This window comes from Podarcis melisellensis (genome assembly GCF_964234715.1).
Source record: "Podarcis melisellensis genome assembly, chromosome: Z".
In the NCBI taxonomy this organism is placed as follows: Eukaryota; Metazoa; Chordata; class Lepidosauria; order Squamata; family Lacertidae; genus Podarcis; species Podarcis melisellensis.
Genome location: NC_138547.1, coordinates 12359508 through 12383017, shown reverse-complemented (window position 1 = coordinate 12383017; position 23510 = coordinate 12359508). Strand labels below are relative to the sequence as shown.

Sequence of the window (23510 nt, the reverse complement as noted above, 5' to 3'; positions counted from 1 at the left end):
TAAACACAAGGGGAAACTAATAAACAGGGCACCACAGATAATATGAAGAGTTTTTAAGTGTGTGTTTGAACCAGAAAATGTTGTACTTTAGTTATTTCATTTCCATAACCACATTGAATGTTTGTAGTGGGAATCTAAACCTTCTGAACCAGTTAAAAAAAGGGTTATTTCCTCAAATCTGTGTTTTGGCATGTAAATTTCACCATCCCACCCCTGTCTTCTTCCTCAAACTTATACTGTATACAACACTAATGTCTCATATCAAATGTAACTGGTCTGTAGAAAAGACTTTACAACCTGAAAAAAGAGACAATGCACGAACTTTTGTAAACCAAGACAATCTTTAATAAAAAATATTTTTTTAAAAAACAAAAACCTGTGTTTCTGCAGCTATCTTTCCCACACATTTGATTTAAAGGGGAAAGCAAAACGGCTAGGAGAAACCCCCAATGACACATCTCTGTATTCTCACATTCAGTCATGTCCGTAGTGGCTGCATGACTTCACCCACAACATGATGCCTTTGGTATTTAGACTGCCTACTCGAGACCAGCACCCACCCCCATGTTAATTCCTTGCTGCTTCTCTCCCCCCCCTTTGACATTTTAGATGACTCTGGCCCTAGACTGAGCGCTCAGGCCCAGGCAGCAGAGGACATCCTGGACAAGTACAGGAATGCGATTAAGCGAACCAGCCCCAATGAGGGGGCTGTAGTGACCTATGACAATGCAGGTGAGAGTCTGTTCTTGCCCCCAGCCGTCATGGCTTTCAAGCAATGAGGGGAAGAGGATGGCTGCTACCTGCTGCTAATGTGAGAACGCTAACTTTTCTATGCTCATTTGGTGGGCTGGGTTTAGATGCCATCGGAGATGGCGAGAGCATCCATGACTCTGTGCGGGACGACAACTTGCAGAACATATCCGCAGATGACCTTCCGGATTCTGCCAGCCAAGCAGCCCAGCCACAGGATTCGGCTTTCTCTTACAGGTAGCTTGACTCTGTGTGTGTGTGTGTGTGTGTGTGTGTGTGTGTGTGTGTGAGAGAGAGAGAGAGAGAGAGAGGGGGGGGAGAGGGAGAGGGAGAGAGAGATGTTCACTGCAGTAGACAAAGGGACTTTGGGAAGAAGGCTAGATCCAAATACTGTCTAGGATTCTGTGTTTGGCGAAAATTCTCCACCTTAGTGTGTTGGTTAGAGTGTTGGACCAGGACTCAGAGAGACACCAGTTCGAATCCTCCAACTCTACCAAGGCCAAGCCTTGGGGAACAGCAGCATACTCTCGCCCATGCATATCCCACAGGGTGGTTGTGAGGGTAAAATGGGAGGGTGAACCACGTACTCTAATCAAAGCAAAGGTGAGGTATAAATGTAGGAATATTAATAAATGAGCCCAAACACTAAGGCTGTTCGATGTATAGAGGCAGACACGGCGGGCATTTAGCTCTATGCTAAATAACATTCCCTGCTTTTGGAAGCTCTGTTTAGAAATTCTCCAGTGTGTAACTTGAGAGTTGAAACTGCCTACTGGTTTTCTATGCTCTTCCATCACCATGAAGGCAAGTGACTTGAATTGCTCTTTTGGGGGATGGGAGAGGCCCTGTGGCATCTATCCTCCTCTCCTGGTGTGTTCTTCCAGGGGATTTGGGGTTAGACCTTACAAAAATGGATTCCAACAAATGGCTCACAATACAGTGGTACCTCTGGTTACGAACTTAATTCATTCCAGAGGTCTGTTCTTAACCTGAAACTGTTCTTAACCTGAGGTACCACTTTAGCTAATGGGGCCTCCCGCTGCCGCCGCGTGATTTCTATTCGCATCCTGAGGTAAAGTTCTTAACCCGAGGTACTACTTCTGGGTTAGCGGAGTCTGTAACCCGAGGTACCACTGTATAAACTTCTCCCTGTTGGAAAAGGGAGGAGAGCAGATTCATATTACACAATGAGCATTTCCATGTGAGGTGCTAGAGTCCACCACCACCTCTCTCTTTTTTTGGGAGCCACTGAAATAAAATAAATTGATTTTGGTGTTTATATGAATATTCAAGGCAGAAATGAATATTTTTTCTCTCCCCCTCTGCCCCTTCCTCCCAGAGATGCAAAGAAGAAACTCCGGCTTGCCCTCTGTTCAGCAGATTCTGTGGCCTTCCCTATGTTGTCCCACTCGACGCGGAATGGCCTTCCAGATCATACGGACCCTGAAGGTAAAATACCTCTTTTGACTTTCAGACTTCAACAACCACACTTAAAGTAAGAGGCACACTTGACACATGACACCACTTAGAAATGCGTAAAATTGCTGGAAATTTTGAAGCAGGGACAGGGTGGTGTTGTCCCTGTCCCCACCGGAGGAAAAGTGGAAAATTTGAGAAATTTTATTCTGTTTATTGGATACCTTACCCACCCTTCATCATAAAGCCTCAGGGCATAAGTTATACAATGCTTAGGGCTATATTTTAGTGTTAATCTATTTACTGTGGTCAATGAATCAGTCTTCTCTAATGCTAGTCCTACTCGGAGTAGACTCATTGAAACAAAAGGGCATAACTTTTTTAAAAACAATTTTTTAATGGTTCTTAAATGAATACAGATACAATAACTATTAAACACTTATCCCGCAGTAAGGACATAACTAACATAAATCCTTTGACTTCAGCGTGTCTGCTCTGAGTAGGACTAACATTGGATATATAACTCATATCAAAGTCAGACTTATTTTACTTCTTTGACACATGGTTTGTCACTTAGAACAGGGGTTGGTAACAACATGAGTTATCATGAACATGGTGGGCCTTTAGGTATTACTGAACCAGATGTCCCATCAGCAACCATGGCCAAGTCACCTGCTGGTAACTAGGCAGAGCATTCTTCTCCAACCTGGTGCCCCTCAGAAATGTTGGACTACAACTGCCTTCAGCCCCAGCAAACATGATCAGTTGGGGATAATGGGAGTTTTAATCCAGCAATAGGTTGGGGAAGGCTGATATAGCATATGTGTGTGTTAGTGTGAAATGTAGACTAGGAAGTGTATGAGAGAAATCAAAGTGTTGCCAAATATAGAGTCTATCTCTTGTGCTCTAGAAGATGGCAGGGAGGACAGCAGGGGGCGATCCCACAGGGCCACAACTCGGGGGGGGGGGATATTACCACAATGCTCCTTTACTCACTCGGTTTCCGCTCCCCCTTTCCACCATCTTGAACAGACAATGAAATTGTATGCTTCCTAAAAGTCCAGCTAGCTGAAGCCATCAACCTTCAGGACAAGAACCTGATGGCTCAGATCCAGGAGACCATGCGTTGTGTTGGCCGCTTTGACAACAGAACCTGCCGCAAGCTGCTGGCCTCAATTGCTGAGGATTACAGGTAAATCCCTTACCTTCCATAAGAACACAAGAAGAACCTTGCTGGATCAGGCCCATCTAATACAGCAGTGGCCAGTCAGATGCCCCCAGGAAGACAACAAGGGTCTGCATCTCACTCATATAAATTTGGGAGTAGAATTATGCTGTCACTTCTCATGGGGCAGGTGCTTTGAAGCCCCCCCTAAACAGCTTGGAGCACCTCCCCCAAACTTGCACTTTCCAGATGTCATTGAGTTGTACAACCCCTTTCTTCCCACCCACCCCAAATCCCAGGAAAAGGGCTCCCTATATTGCCTACCTGACACAGTGCCGCCAGGGTCTACAGACCACCCAGGCCCATCTGGAAAGGCTGTTGCAGAGAGTCCTGCGAGACAAAGAAGTGGCAAACCGATACTTCACCACGGTGTGCGTGCGGCTGTTGCTGGAGAGCAAAGAGTCAAAGATAAGGGCGTTCATTCAAGGTAAGCCACTCCCGGCATTGTGCACAAGAGATGAAGTGGGATGTATGCAGTGTAGGGCCAGGCACACTTTGGTTCAAAGATTTACTAGGAGACGGGCCATTGGCTGTACCCTAGTGAATGGTCCAAGACGTATTAAGATAAAAGGGGTGAGGGGAAGACTCATAATTGGAGTTTTAGTCTGCCATTGGGGAGACCTTGACTCCAGTTGGTTGAGCTGCTATGATCTCACAGAAGGGGCTTCTGGTCCCACTCTGTGACTTCACGCCACTTGACGTTCTAAGGTAGGCAGAGAAGGCAGGAACCAGTCATGGAATAGGAAGCAGCAGGCCCATGTGGTATGTATTGCTGGTCTTGGTTCTTGTGCAGATCCAGTTAAACATTTCTCCCTTGGAAGTACTCTTGGCCAGCTCTCCTTTGTAACATGTGCAGGTTCTTTGCATAGGGAATAGTGGTGCACATGAACTGCCAAGTTCAAATGTCATGGCTTTCCTGGAGAAGACATGGGGATTGTAATTTTGGAGCAGCTTCTAACAATTCTTATGTTGTGTGTGAGGAGAGAGGGTGTGCTTCTCCCTCCCCAGCCCTGTTATTTCCTCCCTTTTGCTTTGTTGCCAAAGATTTCCAGAAGCTGACGGCAGCGGATGACAAAACTGCCCAAGTTGAGGACTTCCTCCAATTTCTCTATGGTGTAATGGCCCAGGATGTCATCTGGCAGAACGCCAGTGAGGAGCAGCTCCAGGATGCCCAGCTGGCAATTGAGCGCAGCGTCATGAACCGCATCTTCAAACTGGCCTTCTACCCTAACCAGGATGGAGACATCCTGCGTGACCAGTGAGTGGGACATGGCTGGTTTCTTCAGGCTTGAGCAATAATGGCAGCAGAGGCCAAGCCACAGCTGCCTTTCCTTGTGTGCTTCCTCTACTTCTGTGCAGGCCCAAGTTTGCTTCTGGTTGTAGCTTTTTCATATACCCTAATTCTGTTCCCTTCTGTTGCATTTCTTCCTTTGCAAGAAATGAGTGTTCATTTTGAACTTGTTCTGAACTTGGGGGTTTTGTTAGGGCTTTCATTTGCCAGCCTGAGGGCCACATTTAGTCTGGGAAACCTTTCCGAGGCTGCATGCAAGTGGAACAAGTGGGCGGAACAATGGGTGTAAATCCTACCTTTGTACAATACTCTTTTTTTACTTACCCATTTTAGAGGCATTATCAGAGTTCAAGGACACATTTCAGCCAGGCAAAACCACTCAGGGGGTGAGTGGAGGGTGTGGCTTGGGAAGAGTTCCAAGGGGCAGATTGAGAGGCCTGAAGCCCTCAAGCCTGAGGTTCCCCACCCCTTCTGTATTGGGCCCAATATACCTCTCCCTCCTCCGCACCCCCCTGTATATATAGCCTGTCCTTAGAGGCAACAAGAGAAGAAAATGAGGGCTTGAGATTCTGGAAGAGTGGCAGCCTTGCCAACGCTTGGTTTTTTCTGTGCCAAAATAAGACAGGATAAGTGTGGATATTCTGATCTGTCTCTGAAGCTAGCTGATTGGTTTTTTAATTGCAAGTTCTTGTGTCCTTCAGTAACCTCAAAATGTTACTTTCACTGAGGCATTATATTTAAATACAATTAGTTGCTTAAGCCATACAAGTTATTGGATTGACAGCCCAGACTCTTTTGTAGGACAGATTTTTGTAAGGGGTGCTGCTGCAAGGAACTGAAGGTTGCGTAAGGAAGCCCCCTGCTACCTAACGGTGCTCGCTATGCAGAATCCCAGATTGTGCCATCTACATTACTTAAATTGTTTGGTTCTCCCCCCTCCCCCCTTTGTTTCTAGGCTTCTTTACGATCACATACAGAGGTTATCTAAAGTGGTGACTGCGAACCATAAAGCACTCCAGATTCCTGAGGTAAGTCCTTGGTGGTGCATGGCACCTGAGAGTAAGACTTTGTCTGAACTGCATCACTTGTGACTGAAGATGGCAGTTCATGATGTGGACTGTCACTGTAGTATGGGGTAGGGGGTTGAATTTTGCGCACGCGCACACACACACACACACACACACACACAAACACACACACAAACACACACACACACGAGCCAGTGTGGATATGCTGGAGTTGGGAGAAGGAAGAACTCTTCTCCCTAAACATTCAGATTGATTGTGTGGAAGTGATTGAAAGTTTGGCCATGTGGCTGTGGCTCAATGGCAGAGCATCTGCTTTGCATTCAGAAGGTCCCAGGTTCAATCCTTAGCATCTCCAGGAAGGGCCGAGAGAGACTTCTTGTCTGAAGCACTGGAGAGCCACTGCTGCCAGTCAGTGTAGACAGTACTAAGCTAGAGGTCGTGCTGTGTGCTTGTGAGCTTTAATGCCATTCCCTTTCTGGGCTTGGGGATCAGATTAGACCAAAAAGTACCCAATAACTCAGTCTTAGTTCTGACTGAATTGGTAAGTACATGAAAGGGTTTGCGTCACTTAATATTTGCAGGTACAAGTTTTTCTCCTCACCACAGTGAGGTCTGGAAGTAGTAGTAACCATCCTGTGGCTCTAGCTTTTCTAAGTGCATCCAGTCCTTTTAGGCTCAATGGATAAGTAGTCCCAGCAAGTCCATATTTAGTAGCATGTGGAAGCTTCCTTGCCTTTTGTGTGCTGGCTCCCTACAAAATCTTCATTGTTTTGTACCAAAAAACCAAAAACATCAGTGGTTAGAATCAGTGCAGTTTTGAAAGTTTCAGTCTGCCTTCTTGATTAAAAACAGGCCTCTGCTTGTTTCCAACCGTGGGTGAACACTTGCTCCTGGATCTCAGGAATGATCACGCAGAATTTGTTTACGATCCAAATACAAAGCAAACAGGAAAGTTTTCAAAATACGTAGTAGGTGTTAGTTATAATATCGCATAACATTTGCGTAGAGGTCTCAAGCATTCGGAGCACATCACTCGCAGGTTCTAGTTGTAATATTTCCAGCAACCCAGTTAAGATAAGTCAGCGTTAGTATTTCCCAAATTGCAGACTGAGGCTCCAAGGGTGAGCGAGTGTGCCTTGTTTGAAGCCTCCTAGTGAGTTCACAGCCAAGGTGAGATTTCAACTGGGGACCTTCTGTTTCATAGCTTGGCCTTTTAACGGTTATGCTACACCAATCACAGGTATTTTAATAAGCTTGCATATTTACATCTTCTCCTTTCCTTTCAGGTCTACCTCCGCGAAGCACCATGGCCATCAGCACAGTCTGAGATCCGCACCATCAGCGCCTACAAAACCCCCCGGGACAAGCTGCAGTGTGTCTTGCGGATGTGCTCCACAATCATGAACCTGCTGAGCCTGGCAAATGAAGATTCTGTTCCTGGGGCAGACGACTTTGTCCCTGTTCTCGTCTTTGTTCTCATAAAGGTAAGGGTGATGTCCCCACACAAGAGCCTTGTGCCTCTCTCGCTCATGAAACAACTCAGACTGCAGACCGCTTTTTAGTATTTCCCTACATGAAACATTCTCTGCAGGTGTCGTAATTTTTTTTAAAGTGAACTAGCCTGGTTCCTGCCTGCTCTGCTCTTTGTTTGCACTGGGGGAGTATTCAAGAGACGTGGCTGAGAGTAACAGTCTACCCTCCTGCCCCTGTCTCCCACCTGCCATTTTGCAGCACCTGTGGGCTAGGCTTCAAGCCTGTGACAAAAAGGGACATTTGCTCTCCCAACTGCAAGGTGCAGGTCTGTGCCCAATAGAGATGGCTTTCCACACCCAAGAACCATGCAAAGGTCATGGGGGCTATTGGGCACTCCTTAGAAGAAAATATCCAGTAGGTATGGAGCAGGATATACTGTTTTAGGCTAGTCTCCGGTCCATTCCAGTCCAAATGGCTATAATAATAGAATTGTATTTTTGGAAGGGACTCTCAAGGGTCATCTAGTCCAACCCTGCAATGCAGGAATCTCAACTTTTAAAGATACCTCCCCAAAAACTTACAATTCCCAGCGTAAACTACTGTTCCTATTATTCTTGGTTGTGGGGGGGATGCTTTACATCAGGCACCCCCAAACTCGGCCTTCCAGCTGTTTCTGGGACTACAACTCCCATCATCCCTAGGTAACAGGACCAGTGGTCAGGGATAATGGGAATTGTAGTCCCAAAACAGCTGGAGGGCCGAGTTTGGGGAGCCTGCTTTACATGTATGCTGTGCCTTACCTGCTTCTGTCTGGTTCAACTGCTGTGGCAGCTATTATCCAGTGGCTGGACTAGGCCTTGGGAGGGGGGTGCGTCATTGGTGAAAAGAGTCTCCAACAAGCACAGTGCCTCCACCTGCTGCTTCACTTAATCCTGCCTTGGCAGGGGCCGCAAGGTGGCATGTATGGCTTAAGGTCCTCTGACTTCTTCCAGGCCAGAGGTGTGTCTCCTCTGTACCCTTTTCTCATGAGAGGGTTCAATTAGGGGGTGTTCAGTGTCTTTCTCTGGAAGGCCCTGCCCCTCCTGTGCTGTGTGCTGTGTGGTCCGTCTCCATTCTTTGGCTCTGAGCTAAACCCCGACAAACCATCTCTCTTTCTATGAGGGAGAGAGAAGGGGTGCAGAGGGCTGGTCATCAGCCCTTTCAGTGCCCCTTCTTTCCCCCTTGGCCAACATTATCTTCTGGGAGAGAGGGACACAGTTCCCAGCATATCCTACCCTACATATTTTTTTGAGTGGTGGGGAAGAAATGAGCTTATAATCTAGGTTGCAAGCAGAATAAAATTGGAGATGGGGGAGGGAGAGAATTGGGGTAGGGAGTCTTCCTGCATTTTGAGGGGGAGGGTGTACCCTAGCTACTGCCTCCATCCTGTAGTGGGGTGGTTGGAAGGGGGCTAAATGTCTCAGCTCCTTAAGGTATCCTTGTTCATGGGGACCCCACCCCGATCCTTCTGGGCACCTGCACTTTGCTGCTGCTGCCGCCAAGGAACCAAGCGCCATCATCTTCCTCCTCGGAAGGCAGGTACCTTCCCCATTACTCCTTCAGATTGCAGAGTTCAGAGTTCAGTTGTATTTCTAAATGGTATTCTTGCCTGCTTTCCAAGCCGTTATAACGGGGGGGGGGCGGGGGGGGGCTAGCATGGTGCCCTCAATATGTTGTTGGACTTGAGCTCCCATCATATATTATGATGATTAACTGCTTGATGCCAAAATAGGCTTCTAAGCAGCTTACAAGTATAAAAATCCATTGCACGAGCGTTAAAATATAAATACTCTTATTTAAAAGATGCAACAAAACAATACCATTAGAACAACAGAGTAATTAAAACAGGAGTCTCAGGTTGAGAGAGCAAAGGAATTGCCTGTGTAAACAGGTGTGCCTTCAAAAGCAGACAGGATGCCCATGCAGATGGGGACCTCTCATATTTCAGCAGGGTGGGCATTCCATAACATAGGCACCATGGTGGGAAAAAAATTATGCTGGCTAGGGCTGATAGGAGTTGGAGTCCAACGACCTCTAGAGACAACAGGCCTGCCAACCGTGACATACATCTCTTCCTCTCTGCAGGCCAATCCGCCCTGCTTGTTGTCCACTGTCCAGTACATCAGCAGTTTCTACGCCAACTGTTTAACTGGAGAAGAATCCTACTGGTGGATGCAGTTCACAGCGGCAGTTGAGTTCATTAAAACGATAGACGAGCGCAAGTAAACCCAACCCAGCCAGCATCTCTGCTGAGAACCAAATGGCTCACAGAGGAGGACCTTTATGAATGTATGAGGCCTGGTCTCTGCCCATCAGGCTACAGGAAAACAAAGAGAGAAGACCTCCATGTGTAAATACTGTAAAGGAGTTCCAAGCATTTTCAAACAAACCTTTACTAATTGGACTAATTCCAGCAGGGTGGTTTGAGGTATTATTTTGGGTGTGTGTGCTTCCTTTTCTTTTTGAATCCTCTTTCCCATAGAAACTAGCACTGTGTCAAATCATAATTAAAATAAAAGGGACCACTTGTTAAAGTATCCTGGAATCTCCAGGCATTTTTTCTGCTGCCACAGCCTCCATGTCAAAAAAAAATTTTTCCTTAACAATTTAGTTAGAACTTTTTAAAAAACTTGGTGAGTGGAGAGAATAAAGGTAAGCACTTTCTAATGATCTTTATTTACGAGAATTCATTTGTCTTGTTGAGACGGAATGCACCAGTCACAGAGGAGAATTTGCAGCAAGTGAAGGGGTCAAACTTGAATCATGAAAGAGCAATGTATTTATTAAAATGTAAATGCTCACCAAATGGTATACTAAAACTGGAAGATATTCATATGGCCTTTATCATAATTAGCACATTCTTTCTAATTTTGGACAGGGCATTAGAGTTATTCATCTGTTGCACAAAAGAGGTGATGTTTAAGGGTTTATAGGGGGAAGCGGGATTGCTTGAAGAGAATTTAAAATATAAGCGAAAGAAAGAAACATCAATAACCTTACGTTTGTTTTGTTTGTTTTCCTTCGGAAATACTGTGTATACTGTACAAACCCGAAATGGAACTTTCCCCCTACGAAACCAGAATCTGTAATATATATTTTGATTATTCGTATTAAAAGCATACATCAAGCATTTGGGTGAAAATCTTTGTGTGTCTTTTGGCTTCTCATTCTCTTTGCTGTTTGTAGTTTTAAACTGGTTGTATGTAGGATAACACTGCTCTTTTTCCAATAAGAAAAACAAATATATAGGGGTTTATTATACAAATTATGGGGCTGCTTTTGTGTGTGTGTAAAAGCAGTTGGTTGAGGACTAGGCATAATCTCTGGCTATCTTGGAGATGTGGGGTGGGGGGAAGCAGAGAGGAAAATGGGGAATTGGGGTTGGGGGGAGGTGGAATGAAGTATCCAGGATGAAGGCCAGGCTGGCTGACTGGCTTCCTGTACAGCAGGACTCCGCAGATCATTTCTTTCTTATATAGTGCTATCTTTCTGCAATGACAGGGCATGTCCCCGTCCCAAGGAGCTTACAATTTAAACATAGATACAAAGGGATATAAGAGAGGAAGTGTTCCTAATCAGAGAGAAAAATAAGTAACTCTGTGTATGTTTTGCTTGTACGTTACATAATAATAAATGGACTATGATAACCCCCCTTTCCCCAGTGTAACCTTAGCCTGGGGAGCCTGTGATTTTCCAGATGTTAGGACTCCCAACTCCCTTCAGCCCCAGGCAAGGATGGATCAACCAAGGATGATGGGAGTCAAGAGTCTAGCAACAGCTGGAGGGTCACAAGTGGGGCAAACAGGCCCCAGAGTTTACAGTTGTGTTTTCTTTGACATAGCAAGCTCAGCTCGGATCCTGCCTTTGGCACTCTCACCACGACACTTCTGCCTGTGGGTTTGATCAAACTTGTTGCTGCACATACAGTGGTGCCTCACAAGACGAAAAGAATCCGTTCCGCGATTCTCTTCGTCTAGCGGTTTTTTCGTCTTGCGAAGCAAGCCCATTGACAGCTTAGCGGATTAGCGCTACAGCGGTCTAGCGGCTTCTAGTGATCAGCTGTTAAGCGGCTTATCAGCGGATCAGCTGTTAAGCGGCTTAGCGGCTTAGGAAAAGGGGGGGGAGCGAAAAAACCCCGCGGGGACTCGCAAGATTTTTTCGTCTTGCGAAGCAACCCCATAGGGAAATTCGTTTTGCGAAGCATCTCCAAAACAGAAAACCCTTTCGTCTAGCGGGTTTTCCGTCTTGCGAGGCATTCGTCTTGCGGGGCACCACTGTATTGGGGGAAAGAGCTAAAGTGTTGTTTTCCTCTTGAGTTTTACAAGTTAAAATATGATGGATTGTACAATCTAGGGGTTGTCTCTCAGTGGTAGAGTATCTACTTTGCATGCAGGAGCTCCCAGGTTCAAACCCCAATGGCATCCAAGTAGGGCTGGAGAGACTCCTATCTCCAAAACAGTATGATTGCTTCCAGTCAGTGTAGACAATACTGAGCTAGATGGACCGAAGGGGTTCTCAGTTTCATGTATACTGAGTAGCAGCACCTCTCCAGGCTTTCAAGCAGAGGTCTTTGTCATTATCTGATTCCCCCTTTCTCTTTTTGGACAGTATAGGAGAGGGGTTACGAACCTGCTGCTCTTCCAATGCTGTTTGACTCCAACTCCCATCATCCCTGATCCTTAGCCATACCAACTGGGACTGATGGGAGTTGACATCTAACAGTAGGAGGACCAGGAGTTCCCCACTTCACTGCACCCAGAGGCAGAGAGCAGGGTTGCTTTGTGTGTGATGGCCCAATTGCCACCCATACCTTGTTTTCTGGGAACAAAATTCGTAACAGGTCCTTCAACTCTTGTGGATAAATGTATGTTGGGTTAGTTTCTGGTGAGCTACTGTTTCGTTTCCACTTTAAAAATAGAAGCATGAACGATGAAGGCTTAAAAGACAGAAGCATTGATGTCTTTTTAAATCGGCACATTTCACTTCTGTTTACGAGACTGTAGGCCATTTAGCCAGCTGCTCTATTTCATGTTCCTGAATGGGATATTCAACATTCTCATACATAGCTTGAAAATAGACCCAGTGGTCAGGTGGAATTTGTGTGGATAGAGGGGAAACAGCCTTGGGGGAGCCGGAGGTAACCAATTTCCAAAATAGTGACTGATTTTCCCCCCTTTGCCGTGCTAATTAGGTTCAACCAGCATTTTCTGCTGTAGGCATATTTTTGGTGGGTTATTAGGGCTTTGTATACTTTTTTGGGGAACGCACTTTGGGTTAAACCACAGAGCCTAGGACTTGCCGATCAGAAGGTCGGTGGTTCGAATCCCTGCGACGGGGTGAGCTCGGTCCCTGCTCCTGCCAACCTAGCAGTTTGAAAGCACGTCAAAGTGCAAGTAGATAAATAGGTACCGCTCCGGCGGGAAGGTAAACGGCATTTCCATGCGCTGCTCTGGTTCACCAGAAGCGGCTTAGTCATGCTGGCCACATGACCCAGAAGCTGTACGCTGGCTCCCTTGGCCAATAAAGCGAGATGAGTGCCGCAACCCCAGAGTCGGTCACGACTGGACCTAATGGTCAGGGGTCCCTTTACCTTTACCTATACTTTTTTTAAAGCGTGGACAGAAAGATAGGCACATTTGAATTTGATCTAACCTAGTTTTTGGAATGGTGGCTGCAACTGTTGCTCAGAAAGCAAAATGTTTGCTGCGTTCCACAAGAGCCCTCAGGGAGGCTGTGCATTTAAATCACTGGTGTCTGGCACAGAATTGAACATACCAAAAACCTTTAAAAATAAAAAAACAAGTTTCTAGCCCTTACAATGAAAAAATAGAGAGCTTGCTCTCACCAAATATTTGAAGATGAGTTTGTATGCCTGCTTCAGTCGTCACTCTTGTCAGCTGCCTGCTTTATGAGTGGTACCACGCAGAGGGGAATCCTACAGTAGAGTCAGAATCTGTGTGTGTCTGCATGGTGCTGGTAAGAAAATTTTGCAGCGTATCCTCAATATGTTTCTGTTCAGCCAGGTTACCTCTCTTTCCAGCATGCCATTCTGTTCCATAGGGTCTTGTTTCCTACTTTTCTTTTCCAGCTGTCACTCAACATTCTATTGCTACTGAGCATGCTCAGTTCTTATTGGACTGCTTTGTTTGGGGGGGTGTCCTTTTTAGTTTAAGGAACTATTTGTATTTTACAGACCTTGCAGATACCTCACTTTTCTTTTCCTCAATGGCTCTGTTTGGTTTTTAGAATATTACATCTGTAGACAATGTCATGTTTCTGTCCCTAAGGCATTGGAAGGGGAGGGAGCAATACTTAACTTCTTTGCACAAGAGCCAGATTCACACTTGGCCAGAAGTGGGTGGGAGTAGTCTCACACCCACACGCTTGCAATGCATACAGTTTCCCCTCCTCAATTCCTGCAGATCAGTTTAGGAAAGCAGCTGCCTCTTGGGGGATTTCCCCCTGCTCCAGTCACTTGCAGACTCGATATTTCCAGCTGAGATTCAATTGCATACTGGCACTGCAAACTCCAGATTGTGCAAGAAGTCTTGCACGACCCACTTCTCTTTCTCGGCAAAGATTTGACTTTCTGCAATAAGGAAGAAGTGATTGCAAAACATATAATATAATAATAAAATTGTCCAGTAGCACCTTAGAGACCAACTAAGTCTCTAACGTGCTACTGGACATATATATATATATCAGCTGCGTCAAACCAACACGGCTACCTACCTGATTGGAAAATGCAAAGTAAAGTGTGGGACCCTTGCTTTGATTCAGCATCATCTAACCTCCCCACAGACAAATCAGACTAAATGCTCATTTAAATGGCTAATGTTATTTAATTTACCTGCAAACACTTGATAAGCATATACAGTAATCTGGAGGGACCCTCCCTCTCTTGGGGTTGTATCAGTGATGTTCCCTGAGCACTCTCACACACCTCTTCCTCCTCTCTCTACAACACACATACCTCAGCTGCTGACACTGCTGTGGGACTCTTTCCATGATCTCAGGGCTCCAGCATTAAAAGGGAGGTGTTTTTCTGAAAGCCCTATCCCTGGCAAAGACCTGGGCATATTACCTGTGCATGCCTTGAGTGACATCTAGTGGCCAAGTTTCTGTACTACCCTAGGGCTCCCCATTTAGTATGACCTCTGTGACCTTAGGCGCTGTTAAGAGCATAATAGAATCTGCTGGATTAGGCCAATGGCACATTAGGCCAGCATCCTGTTCTCACAGGGACCAGCCAGAGTCCCTAACGGGAAGCCCACAAGCTGGAATCAAGCAAATGAGCATCTCCCTTTCTGTGAATAGTATTCAGAAGCATAGAGCCGCCAACTGTGGAGGCAGAGGATAGCCATTGTGGCTAGTAGCCATTTAAAGTGTTATCCTCCATGAATTTGTCCAACCTGCTTTTAAGGCCTTCCAAATTGGTGGCTGTTCCTGCTGATGTCATCTACTTATACATCACTGCCTCCTGTGGGTCTGAGTTTCAGAATTGTGCCCTGCTTGAATAAGTCTGAATCTTTCTACATTGGATGTTCCTGAGTTCTAGCATTATGAGAGGGAGGAATAAAAATTTCTCCTATTTACTTTCTCCAAGTTATGCATCATTGTATGAACTTCTATCATGTCTCCTCTCCCTTGCCTTTTTTTCTTTTCTTTGCTAAACTAAAAAATCTCCAATGCTGCAACTTTTCCGCCTAGGAGAGCCACTCTCCGCCCCGCCACCCCCAATTATTTTGGTTTTCCTTTTCTGAACCTTTCCCAACTCTGCAAGATGCTTTTGGAGTGAGGCAGGCAGAATACCCAGTATTCTAAATGCAGTTTTGCAGTTGTATACAGTGGTACCTTGGGTTAAGAACTTAATTCGTTCTGGAGGTCCATTCTTAACCTGAAACTGTTCTTAACCTGAGGTACCACTTTAGCTAATGGGGCCTCCTGCTGCCACCACCAGGCGATTTCTGTTCTCATCCTGAAGCAAAGTTCTTAGCCCGAGGTACTATTTCTGGGTTAGCGTAGTCTGTAACCTGAAGCGTCTGTAACCCGAGGCACCGCTGTATATCAGCATTATGATATTGGCAGCTTTATCTTCAAGTCCTCTTGTAATGGTGTCTAGCATGGAGTTTGCCTTTTTCACAGTTGCTGCACACTGGGCCAACAGTTTCATCAAGCTATTGACTACAATCCTAAGGTCTCGTTCCTGATCAGTTTGCCAGTTCAGCCTCCAATGTTTCTACATTCACTGGTGATCTGTGAAAGAGCTCCATACTGAGTATTTTCCTTATTTTTGGTTATTCAAAACTGCTGGGGTTGTGTGTGTGTGTGTGTGGTGTATGATTTGTCATTTCAGCCAATCCCGGGCAGCTGACCTTACAAAATGCTGGGCCTGAGTTGTGCCAATCTCCTCCGCCATGGCAGCTCTCCCCACTGCCTCCACTCCTGCCGTAAAGTCCCTGCCGTGTGATTGACCTTGAATCTCATTCGCTCGCTGCCGGCATTTTTCATCCCCTGGAAGATGGCGTTTGGGGACCTTTCCATCATTAAGTGGATTTACAGCAATTTCCTTATGTGTTTTCTCCAAGGGATTGTGTTATGAGAGGCACATTAAATCTCCATTAATACCTCATTATCCCACAGATAAGATTACCATGATAATGAGGCAGAAATTCTAATTGTCTCACTTCTTATTGTGCCTTTCATTAAATCATATACCTGGAAGCGTGAACAGGAGGAGGGGTGTTCTTGAGCCAACAGGCCCCTGGGAAGGCCTACAAACACACATATGTACACACCGCTCCAGGTGTTTTGGGTGGGTGGGGGTCTGCACAGAGGGGCATTCCCATAGAGCACTAGTGGATTCTCTGGGATCCATTCCTTAACGGTTTAAGAACCGTTACATATGTAAACTACCTCCGTTTACGTATTCAAGGGCCAGCAAGGCCATTGGGCATAGGGAGGCAACTGCCTCAGGGGGCAGAAGTTGAGGGGGCAGCAGCAGCAGCAGCTCCTTGACTGTTCCCTCTGTAGGAGGGCAGGAGCTGGAGTGCCCTGTGTCGGCAGCCCTCATGTGGGCTGGGGGATTCTGCTATTGCTATCCTGATGCCAGCAATGAAGTTTAGTCAGCTCTCAGTAGAGTCACCATATGAAAATGGGAGAGGGAGAGGGTGGGCACCATTTTGTCCTTTGCCGCAGGCCGCACAATGTCTGGGGCCAGCTCTGCTGAGGACTGCTGAACATTCAAGTGTAATAAGAGTCTTAAGAGCCCTTCCAGACATCCTTTTCATTGCACATTCATGATGATTTGCAATCCCACTTTTGAAATTGCTTGCTCCTGCAAAAGTTTCAGGGTGGGCAACCTGCTTCATTTCCAGTCGGCGTACATCCTGTTAACATCCTGCTGAAATCCTGTAACTTTTCATACCACAAGTGTTCTGGCTTGTATTTTTTCATTCTGCTTTTGCTGCATCACGGAGCAAGAGTTGCCTTGCAAGTGACAGTAATGCAATACAGAGACATTAGGGACGTGGGTGGCGCTGTGGTCTAAACCAGTGAGCCTCTTGGACTTGCCGATCCGAAGGTTGGCGGTTCGAATCCCAGTGACGGAGTGAGCTCCCATTGCTCTGTCCCAGCTCCTGCCAACCTAGCAGTTTGAAAGCACCCCAGTGCAAGTAGATAAATAGGTACCACTGCAGCGGAAAGGTAAAGGGTGTTTCCATGTGCTCTGGTTTCCGTCACGGTGTTCCATTGTGCCAGAAGCGGTTTAGTCCTGCTGGCCACATGACCCGGAAAGCTGTCAGTGGACAAACACTGACTCCTTTGGCCTGAAAGTGAGATGAGCGCTGCAACCCCATAGTCGCCTTTGACTGGACTTAACTGTCCAGGGGTCCTTTACCTTTTTACCTTACAGTAACATTGGCAGAGCACTGCAGAACTACTGATAAAGTGGAATGATGCACTGATGGTCCAACATGAATCTACCATAAATGCACTATGTAGCAAAAACATCCCCAGTCTAAAGTGTCCATAAGTCTGTTGTGAAGTTTGGTTCCACGACACTTAAGATTTTGCCATGCTCCCTCTCCACAAGACCTGCTAGTTTTAGTCGGCCTCTGCCGACAAGCTTCCAGATTTATCAGGGTTCTGCCCGCCCCAGCTTTCTCTCATCTGCTTCGCTCCACCTACAAGGTTTGTATCCACCTAGCTTGTACTCAGACCCATTGAAATCAATGGACCTGCGTTAGTCATCTCTATTCATTCCAATGGGTCTAGTCTGAGTCGGACTAATGTTGGATGCAGCCCATAATATTTATTTCATTCTCATTTATCCTAAGAAGAGAGAGCAGTGGGGGGTTAGGGCTTCAAGTTGCTTTGCCATTAGGACCCTGGGCCACAGGGTTGACAACCTGTTTTTTAAAAAACAGGTCCTGCTCCTGTGCCTTGAAGTTTTCTACCAAGGTCTTAGGCTGATTATGTTACTTTCTAGTTTGGAAATGATTCTGCGTGGCAGGGAAACTTGGCTGCTTACTTTAAAAAGTATTCTTTCTTTCTGATCATGGCAGAGGTGCTCCCCACCCCATCCCAAAAAGGTGTTATCGACTAAGCACAGAAACCGGAGCACAGAAAAGATGGTAGGCTTGAAGACAGGTAGAGTCCAAGCTCTTTGGAAATCTGCTGGCTGCGATAAAGCAAATGTGTTGCATGCAGGAGGTTCTGGATTCAATCCAGGGCATCTCCAGGTAGGGCTAGGAAGGCTCCCTGCCTGAACCCCTGGAAAGCTGCTACCATGCAGTGCTAAGCTAAAGAGACTGATGGTCTGACTATGAATGGGGAGTTTTCTATATTCTTACACACCCCACATGCCCCCTCTGGTAAGAAAAGAATCTTAAGAGTCCTTTGAAAAGAGTCGTTTTCTGCCCAAAGCACCTCTGCCAGTCAGAGAATGCATTGCTGGGCTAGATGGGCCAATGGTCTGAAATCAACACAAAGCAAATTTGTTAAATATTCAACAAGAATCTCTATTCCCTGAAATTTGCTTTGCTTGCTTGTCCCCCGCCCCCAAGATGGGGGAGCAGGGGGATAATTCCAGCTTCTCAAAGACAAAGTAAAATATAGGTGGCTTTATATGGCACTACTGTGTCTTCAAAAGCAGCAAACCAGGCTGGTATTCAACGGGTGCAGCCACTGCTTGCATTGAAGTGACATGATTGCAAGTTACTGCTTGATGTGCTTTTGACATTTGGTTATTTGTAAATTATTGTACATATGTGTGTGAGTGTGAATATATCATATCTTATCATCATATCATAACACACTTTATTATAGATTTTGTTTCCGTTATGTTGCAAGCGACCAGTATGGCAGCCTAATTTTTCCCTTTAAAAATACTCCCCCCCCCCCATCATTTGTTCATTTCATCTCATTCCATTTATGGATCACTTCCTACATAACATCTCAGAGCAATCTAACATTAAAAACACCAGCAATTATAGATATAGATTACATATTTAAAAACAAATCAATTTTGTCATTAAAAACCATTTAAAACCCAGTACAGATGCAGCCTGGGATTTATTATTAAAAATAAAATAAAATCCTGAAGCTTGTTTATTAAATATTGCGACAAAGCTTCACTTGTTGAATTCCTGTCTGTTCCACCACCATGGGAGAGCTCCCTGGGAAGAAGGGTTGATTGTTAACCACTCTGGGAATTATAGCTTTGTGAGGAGAACAGGGGTCTCCTAACAACTTGCAACATCCTTAACAAACCCCATTTCCTCAAATTCTTTGTGGGAAGCCATGACTGTTTAAAGTGGCATCATAGCGCTTTGAATGCATGGTGCGAATGTGGCCACAACATGCCAAATGGCCTTGGTGGATGATCAGCCTGGCCGTTCCCCGTTCCTTGACAAAAGCTGCGCCGCCCCTGCCCTGCAGCCTTTGGCAGGTGCTCTGATTGACAGCGACAGCTCCAGAGCCGGCAGGAGGGAGCAACGGTGTTGAGGTCGGCCATTATTCACCGCCACCCTGCCGAAAGCTCCCCATTGGCCTAATAATGAGACCTGCCATTAACGGCTCGTCCCCCCATGGCTGAGGCAGCTACAATGGCGGAGCCCTTGCTGGGCCAATGACTAAACTCAGGGCAGGACAGCTTGACCCCAGGACAGCTTCCAGAGCCCTGGGGTTCAACAGGCTGCTAGGAATGTGGGCCCAGAGCCAAAACCAGGAGGGTGGAAATAGCTTGGAGGAAACAGACATCTTCAAAGTCCTCATCCAAAACCAGCCTATGTGCAAAATGTTTAGTGTGGCCCAACTTTTCAAAAGTCTTGGCATCACAGGCTGAATGGCTCTGGTCTTGTTCAGACCAGGACTTTGTTTCTTTGGAAGGGCAGAAAGTTTTCATTTTGAAATGTTTAAGAACATTGAGGGCTGGAGCTCAGGTCCAAATCCCATTTTATTTTAATTGCAAAAGCAAAAAAAACAACAACCCCAGTTTATTTTAGATCTTGATATATAAACCTTTGTATGTAATGAATCTCCTGCCAACCTAGCAGTTCAAAAGCACGTCAAAGTGCAAGTAGATAAATAGGTACCGCTCCAGCGGGAAGGTAAACGGCGTTTCCGTGCGCTGCTCTGGTTCGCCAGAAGCGGCTTAGTCATTCTGGCCACATGACCCAGAAGCTGTACACCGGCTCCCTCAGCCAATAAAGTGAGATGAGCGCCGCAACCCCAGAGTTGGCCACGACTGGACCTAACGGTCAGAGGTCCCTTTACCTTTATGTAATGAATGGGAAAATTCATAACTGTTATGAGAGATATAGCTTTGCATGCAGAATGTCCCATGTTCAATCCCAGGCCACTGTGGATAGGACTGGGAATGTCCTATCCATCTGAAACTCTGGAGAGCCTGAACAATATTGAACTGGAAGCACCAACAGCCTGACTCTGTTTAAAGCAGAATCCTGTTTAAATCTACACTTTTTTTCAATACCATGAGGACTAGAATCTTACTTATTTATAGCAGACAGGCCCTTAGCTCAGTAGTACAGCATCTCCGGGGAAGTGGGAAAAGTCTCACTGAGTTATCAGGAGCCATTGCAATGTATTCCACTAGCAAAAAAAGGTAAAAGGACCCCTGGATGGTTAGGTCCAGTCGAATTCGACTATGGGATGCAGTGCTTGTCTCCGTTTTCAGGCCAAGGGAGCCAGCGTTTGTCCACAGACAGCTTTTCTGGGCCATGTGGCCAGCATGACTATACCACTTCTGGCGCAACAGGACACCATGACGGAAGTCGGAGCACATGCTGGGCTGGTTGAGCCAGCATGTAGTCTTTGAAGAGCACCACCCTAAACCCACTGCTGGATTTCAGATACAGTGTCTGGAATGCTGCACACAATTCTGTTCACCTCACATTGGAGAGGATATTGTAAAGTTGGAAGATGTTCAAGAATGGGCAACCCAAATGTTCAAGGGGTTGGAGTAGCTCCCCTGTGAGGAAAGGTTACAGCATTGGGGGCTTTTTAACTTGTGGAAAAGGCAAGTAAGAGGGGCACAAGTTTCTCAGACGATGCACTAGAACATGGGGACATCCAATGATGGTATTGGAAGATTCAGAGTGGGGGGGGGGATTCTTCACAAAGTACTTAGTTAAGCTATGGAACTCCCTCCCACAGTGTCCATCAATTTGGATGGCCTTTAAAGAGGATTAAACAAGGGGTCAGCAACCTTTTTCAGCTGTGGGCCGGTCCACCATCCCTCAGACCTTGTGGTGGGATGGACTGTATAATTTTTTTTGGGGGGGGGATGAACAAACTCCTGTGCCCCACATATAACCCAGAGATGCATTTTAAATAAAAGCACACATTCAACTCATGTAAAAACACGCTGATTCCCGGACCGTCTGTGGGCCGGATTGAGAAAGCGATTGGGCTGTATCTGGCCCACGGGCCTTAGGTTGCCAGCCCCTGGGTTAAACAAATTCATGGAGGACAAGGCTACTAGCCACGGTGACTATACTCTGCCTCCATAGTCAGAGGCAGTTCTGCGTCTGAATGCCAGTTGCTGGATATTACAGGTGGGGTGAGAGCTCTTGTGCCCAGTTGATTGTGGGCTGCCCATTGGGGCATCTGATCGGCCACTGTGAGAATATGATGCTGGACTAGATGGGCCATTGGTCTCAGGCTCTTCTTAACATTCTTATGCTCCTTCCCCACAACTGGACCCAAACCCAAGGCTGCACCTGTCCAACGCAGGTGTAGCTTGACAGATCCTTCCCTTCTTCCTTCTGCTTCTTCCCTGCCAGCCACGCAGCCACTTAACCAAATCGCATGCAGATTCATTGGGTTGGGGTTAATCAACATTCATTCATGTTTCCAAGTTTAAATGGAGCATTTGTTTAATTATGTGCAAGTAGCAATACATTCTGGCCATTATCTAAATCACTATTTTATTTCCTGGATGTGGTTTCATAATGCCCAGCTTTCACACTCCAGCCTCTGCATCATTAACAGAGAAGAGTTAATGAATATAAAAGCATAAAGGCTAATTACACTTTAATTTACAATCATGATCTCATTTTGGGACTGGAGAAAATCTGTTTTGAAAAACAGCTTCTTCCTTTTTCTTTTTCTTTTTAAAAAAAGAACGACCCAGTTTTAAAGACCTGGAGTTGAGGACAGGAAGATGTTTGGATCTCCACCAAATTAGAATGCAGGGAAGGGGCAAGAGATTAGTGGCAGAGCACCTGCTTGGCATGCAGAAGGTCCCAGGTTTAATCCTCTGCATCTCCAGATAGGACTGGCATAAGACACTCTATCTAAAACCCCAGAGAGTCGCTGCCAGTCAGTGTAGACAATACTGAGCTAGATGAACTAACATTGGTCTAAGTCAGCGTATGACAGCTTTCTGTGTCCTCTACATTTCAGAACTATGCAGACTACTTTATTTTTAGGGAAAGGGGCCATAGCTCAGTGGTAGAACATCTGCTTTGCATGCAGAAGGTCCCAGGTTCAATCCCCAACGGTATCCCCAGGTAGGGATGGGAGAGAACCCTGCCTGAAACCCTGGAGAGCTGCTGCCAGCCAGTGTAGAAAACTTAGCATAATAGAATCGTAGAATTGTAGGGGTGGAAGGGACCCTGAGGATCATCTAGTCCAACCCGCTGCAATGCAGGAATATGTACCTTTCCTGGGCTGGCCGTAATATCTAATCACTTGGCTCTTGTTGAAAGGGTCTGGGCATGAGATGAGTGATACAAGGGTGAAAGCAGAGCTTTCCAGACTTTCCATGTTGGGGACACACTCTTCAGAGAGGCAGCCTTTCATGACACAGTAATTCATTTTTACTAGCAAACCAGAGGTTAAACTAACCCCTTTCCAGTCCCGGGAGGAGGGTGGCAAGTGTTCGGGTGACACACCTACACGCTGCAGCCGACACACTAACGTATTGCAACAAACAGTTTGGAAAGCTCTGAGGTAACATAAGGTAACATTTATTTTCATGCAGTTTTTTAGTCAAAAGGCTGGTTGATGAAACAATGGGGCAGAAATATGTGCAGTTTCTCATTTTGCTGCACCTTCTAAGTTAAGCTCCTGGTCCTCCAGTCCATTGACATTGGACTCCAGTTCCCATCAGCCTGAGCCAGCATAGCCAACGGCCAGGGATGATGGGAGTCGTGGTCCTCATTTTTAACACCAAACTCCCTGAGAGAGCCAGTGTGGTATAGTAGTGAGGAGACCAGGGTTCAAATCCCTACTCATCCATGAAGCTCACTGTGTGTGAACTTGGGCCAGTCACTTCCGCTGAAGCTAACCTACCTCACAGGGTTGTTGTTGTTGTTGGGGTTAACTGGGGAGAGGGACAGCCATTCTATGTTTGCCACCTTGAGCTCCTTGGAGGAAAAAATGTGAGCTATAAATGCAATAATTAAATAAATTTTACTTTTTGCAACAATGTGCAAAGTGAAACATAAAAAGGTAAAGGTAAAGGACCCCTGACAGTTAAGTTCAGTCACAGACGACTCTGGGGTTGCGGCGCTCATCTTGCTTTACTGGCCGAAGGAGTTGGCGTTTGTCCACAGACAGTTTTTCCAGTTCATGTGGTCAGCATGACTAAGCTGCTTCTGGTGCAACGGAACACTGAAACCAGAGGTAAACGCTGTTTACCTTCCCGCCGGAGTGGTACCTATTTATCTACTTGCACTTTTTTGGCGTGCTTTAAAACTGCTAGGTTGGCAGGAGCTGGGACTGAGTAACAGGAGCTCACCCCGTCATGGGGATTCGAACC

The 23510-nt window shown here is 46.1% G+C and overlaps 1 protein-coding gene across 6 annotated transcripts in view; it reads left to right on the top strand.

The window, feature by feature from the left end:
* Positions 1 to 10352, top strand: part of GAPVD1 (GTPase activating protein and VPS9 domains 1) — a 52602-nt gene extending 42250 nt beyond the window's left edge. For all 6 annotated transcript variants that reach the window (XM_081896293.1, XM_081896292.1, XM_081896291.1 and 3 more), the window contains 9 exons: positions 610 to 732; positions 858 to 987; positions 2090 to 2199; positions 3199 to 3358; positions 3631 to 3818; positions 4436 to 4649; positions 5638 to 5710; positions 6997 to 7194; positions 9308 to 10352. In XM_081896293.1, coding sequence (XP_081752419.1) covers positions 610 to 732; positions 858 to 987; positions 2090 to 2199; positions 3199 to 3358; positions 3631 to 3818; positions 4436 to 4649; positions 5638 to 5710; positions 6997 to 7194; positions 9308 to 9448 — 1337 coding nt within the window. In that variant the 3' untranslated portion in view covers positions 9449 to 10352. The remainder of the gene's footprint in view (positions 1 to 609; positions 733 to 857; positions 988 to 2089; positions 2200 to 3198; positions 3359 to 3630; positions 3819 to 4435; positions 4650 to 5637; positions 5711 to 6996; positions 7195 to 9307) is intronic.
* Positions 10353 to 23510: the final 13158 nt, after the last annotated feature.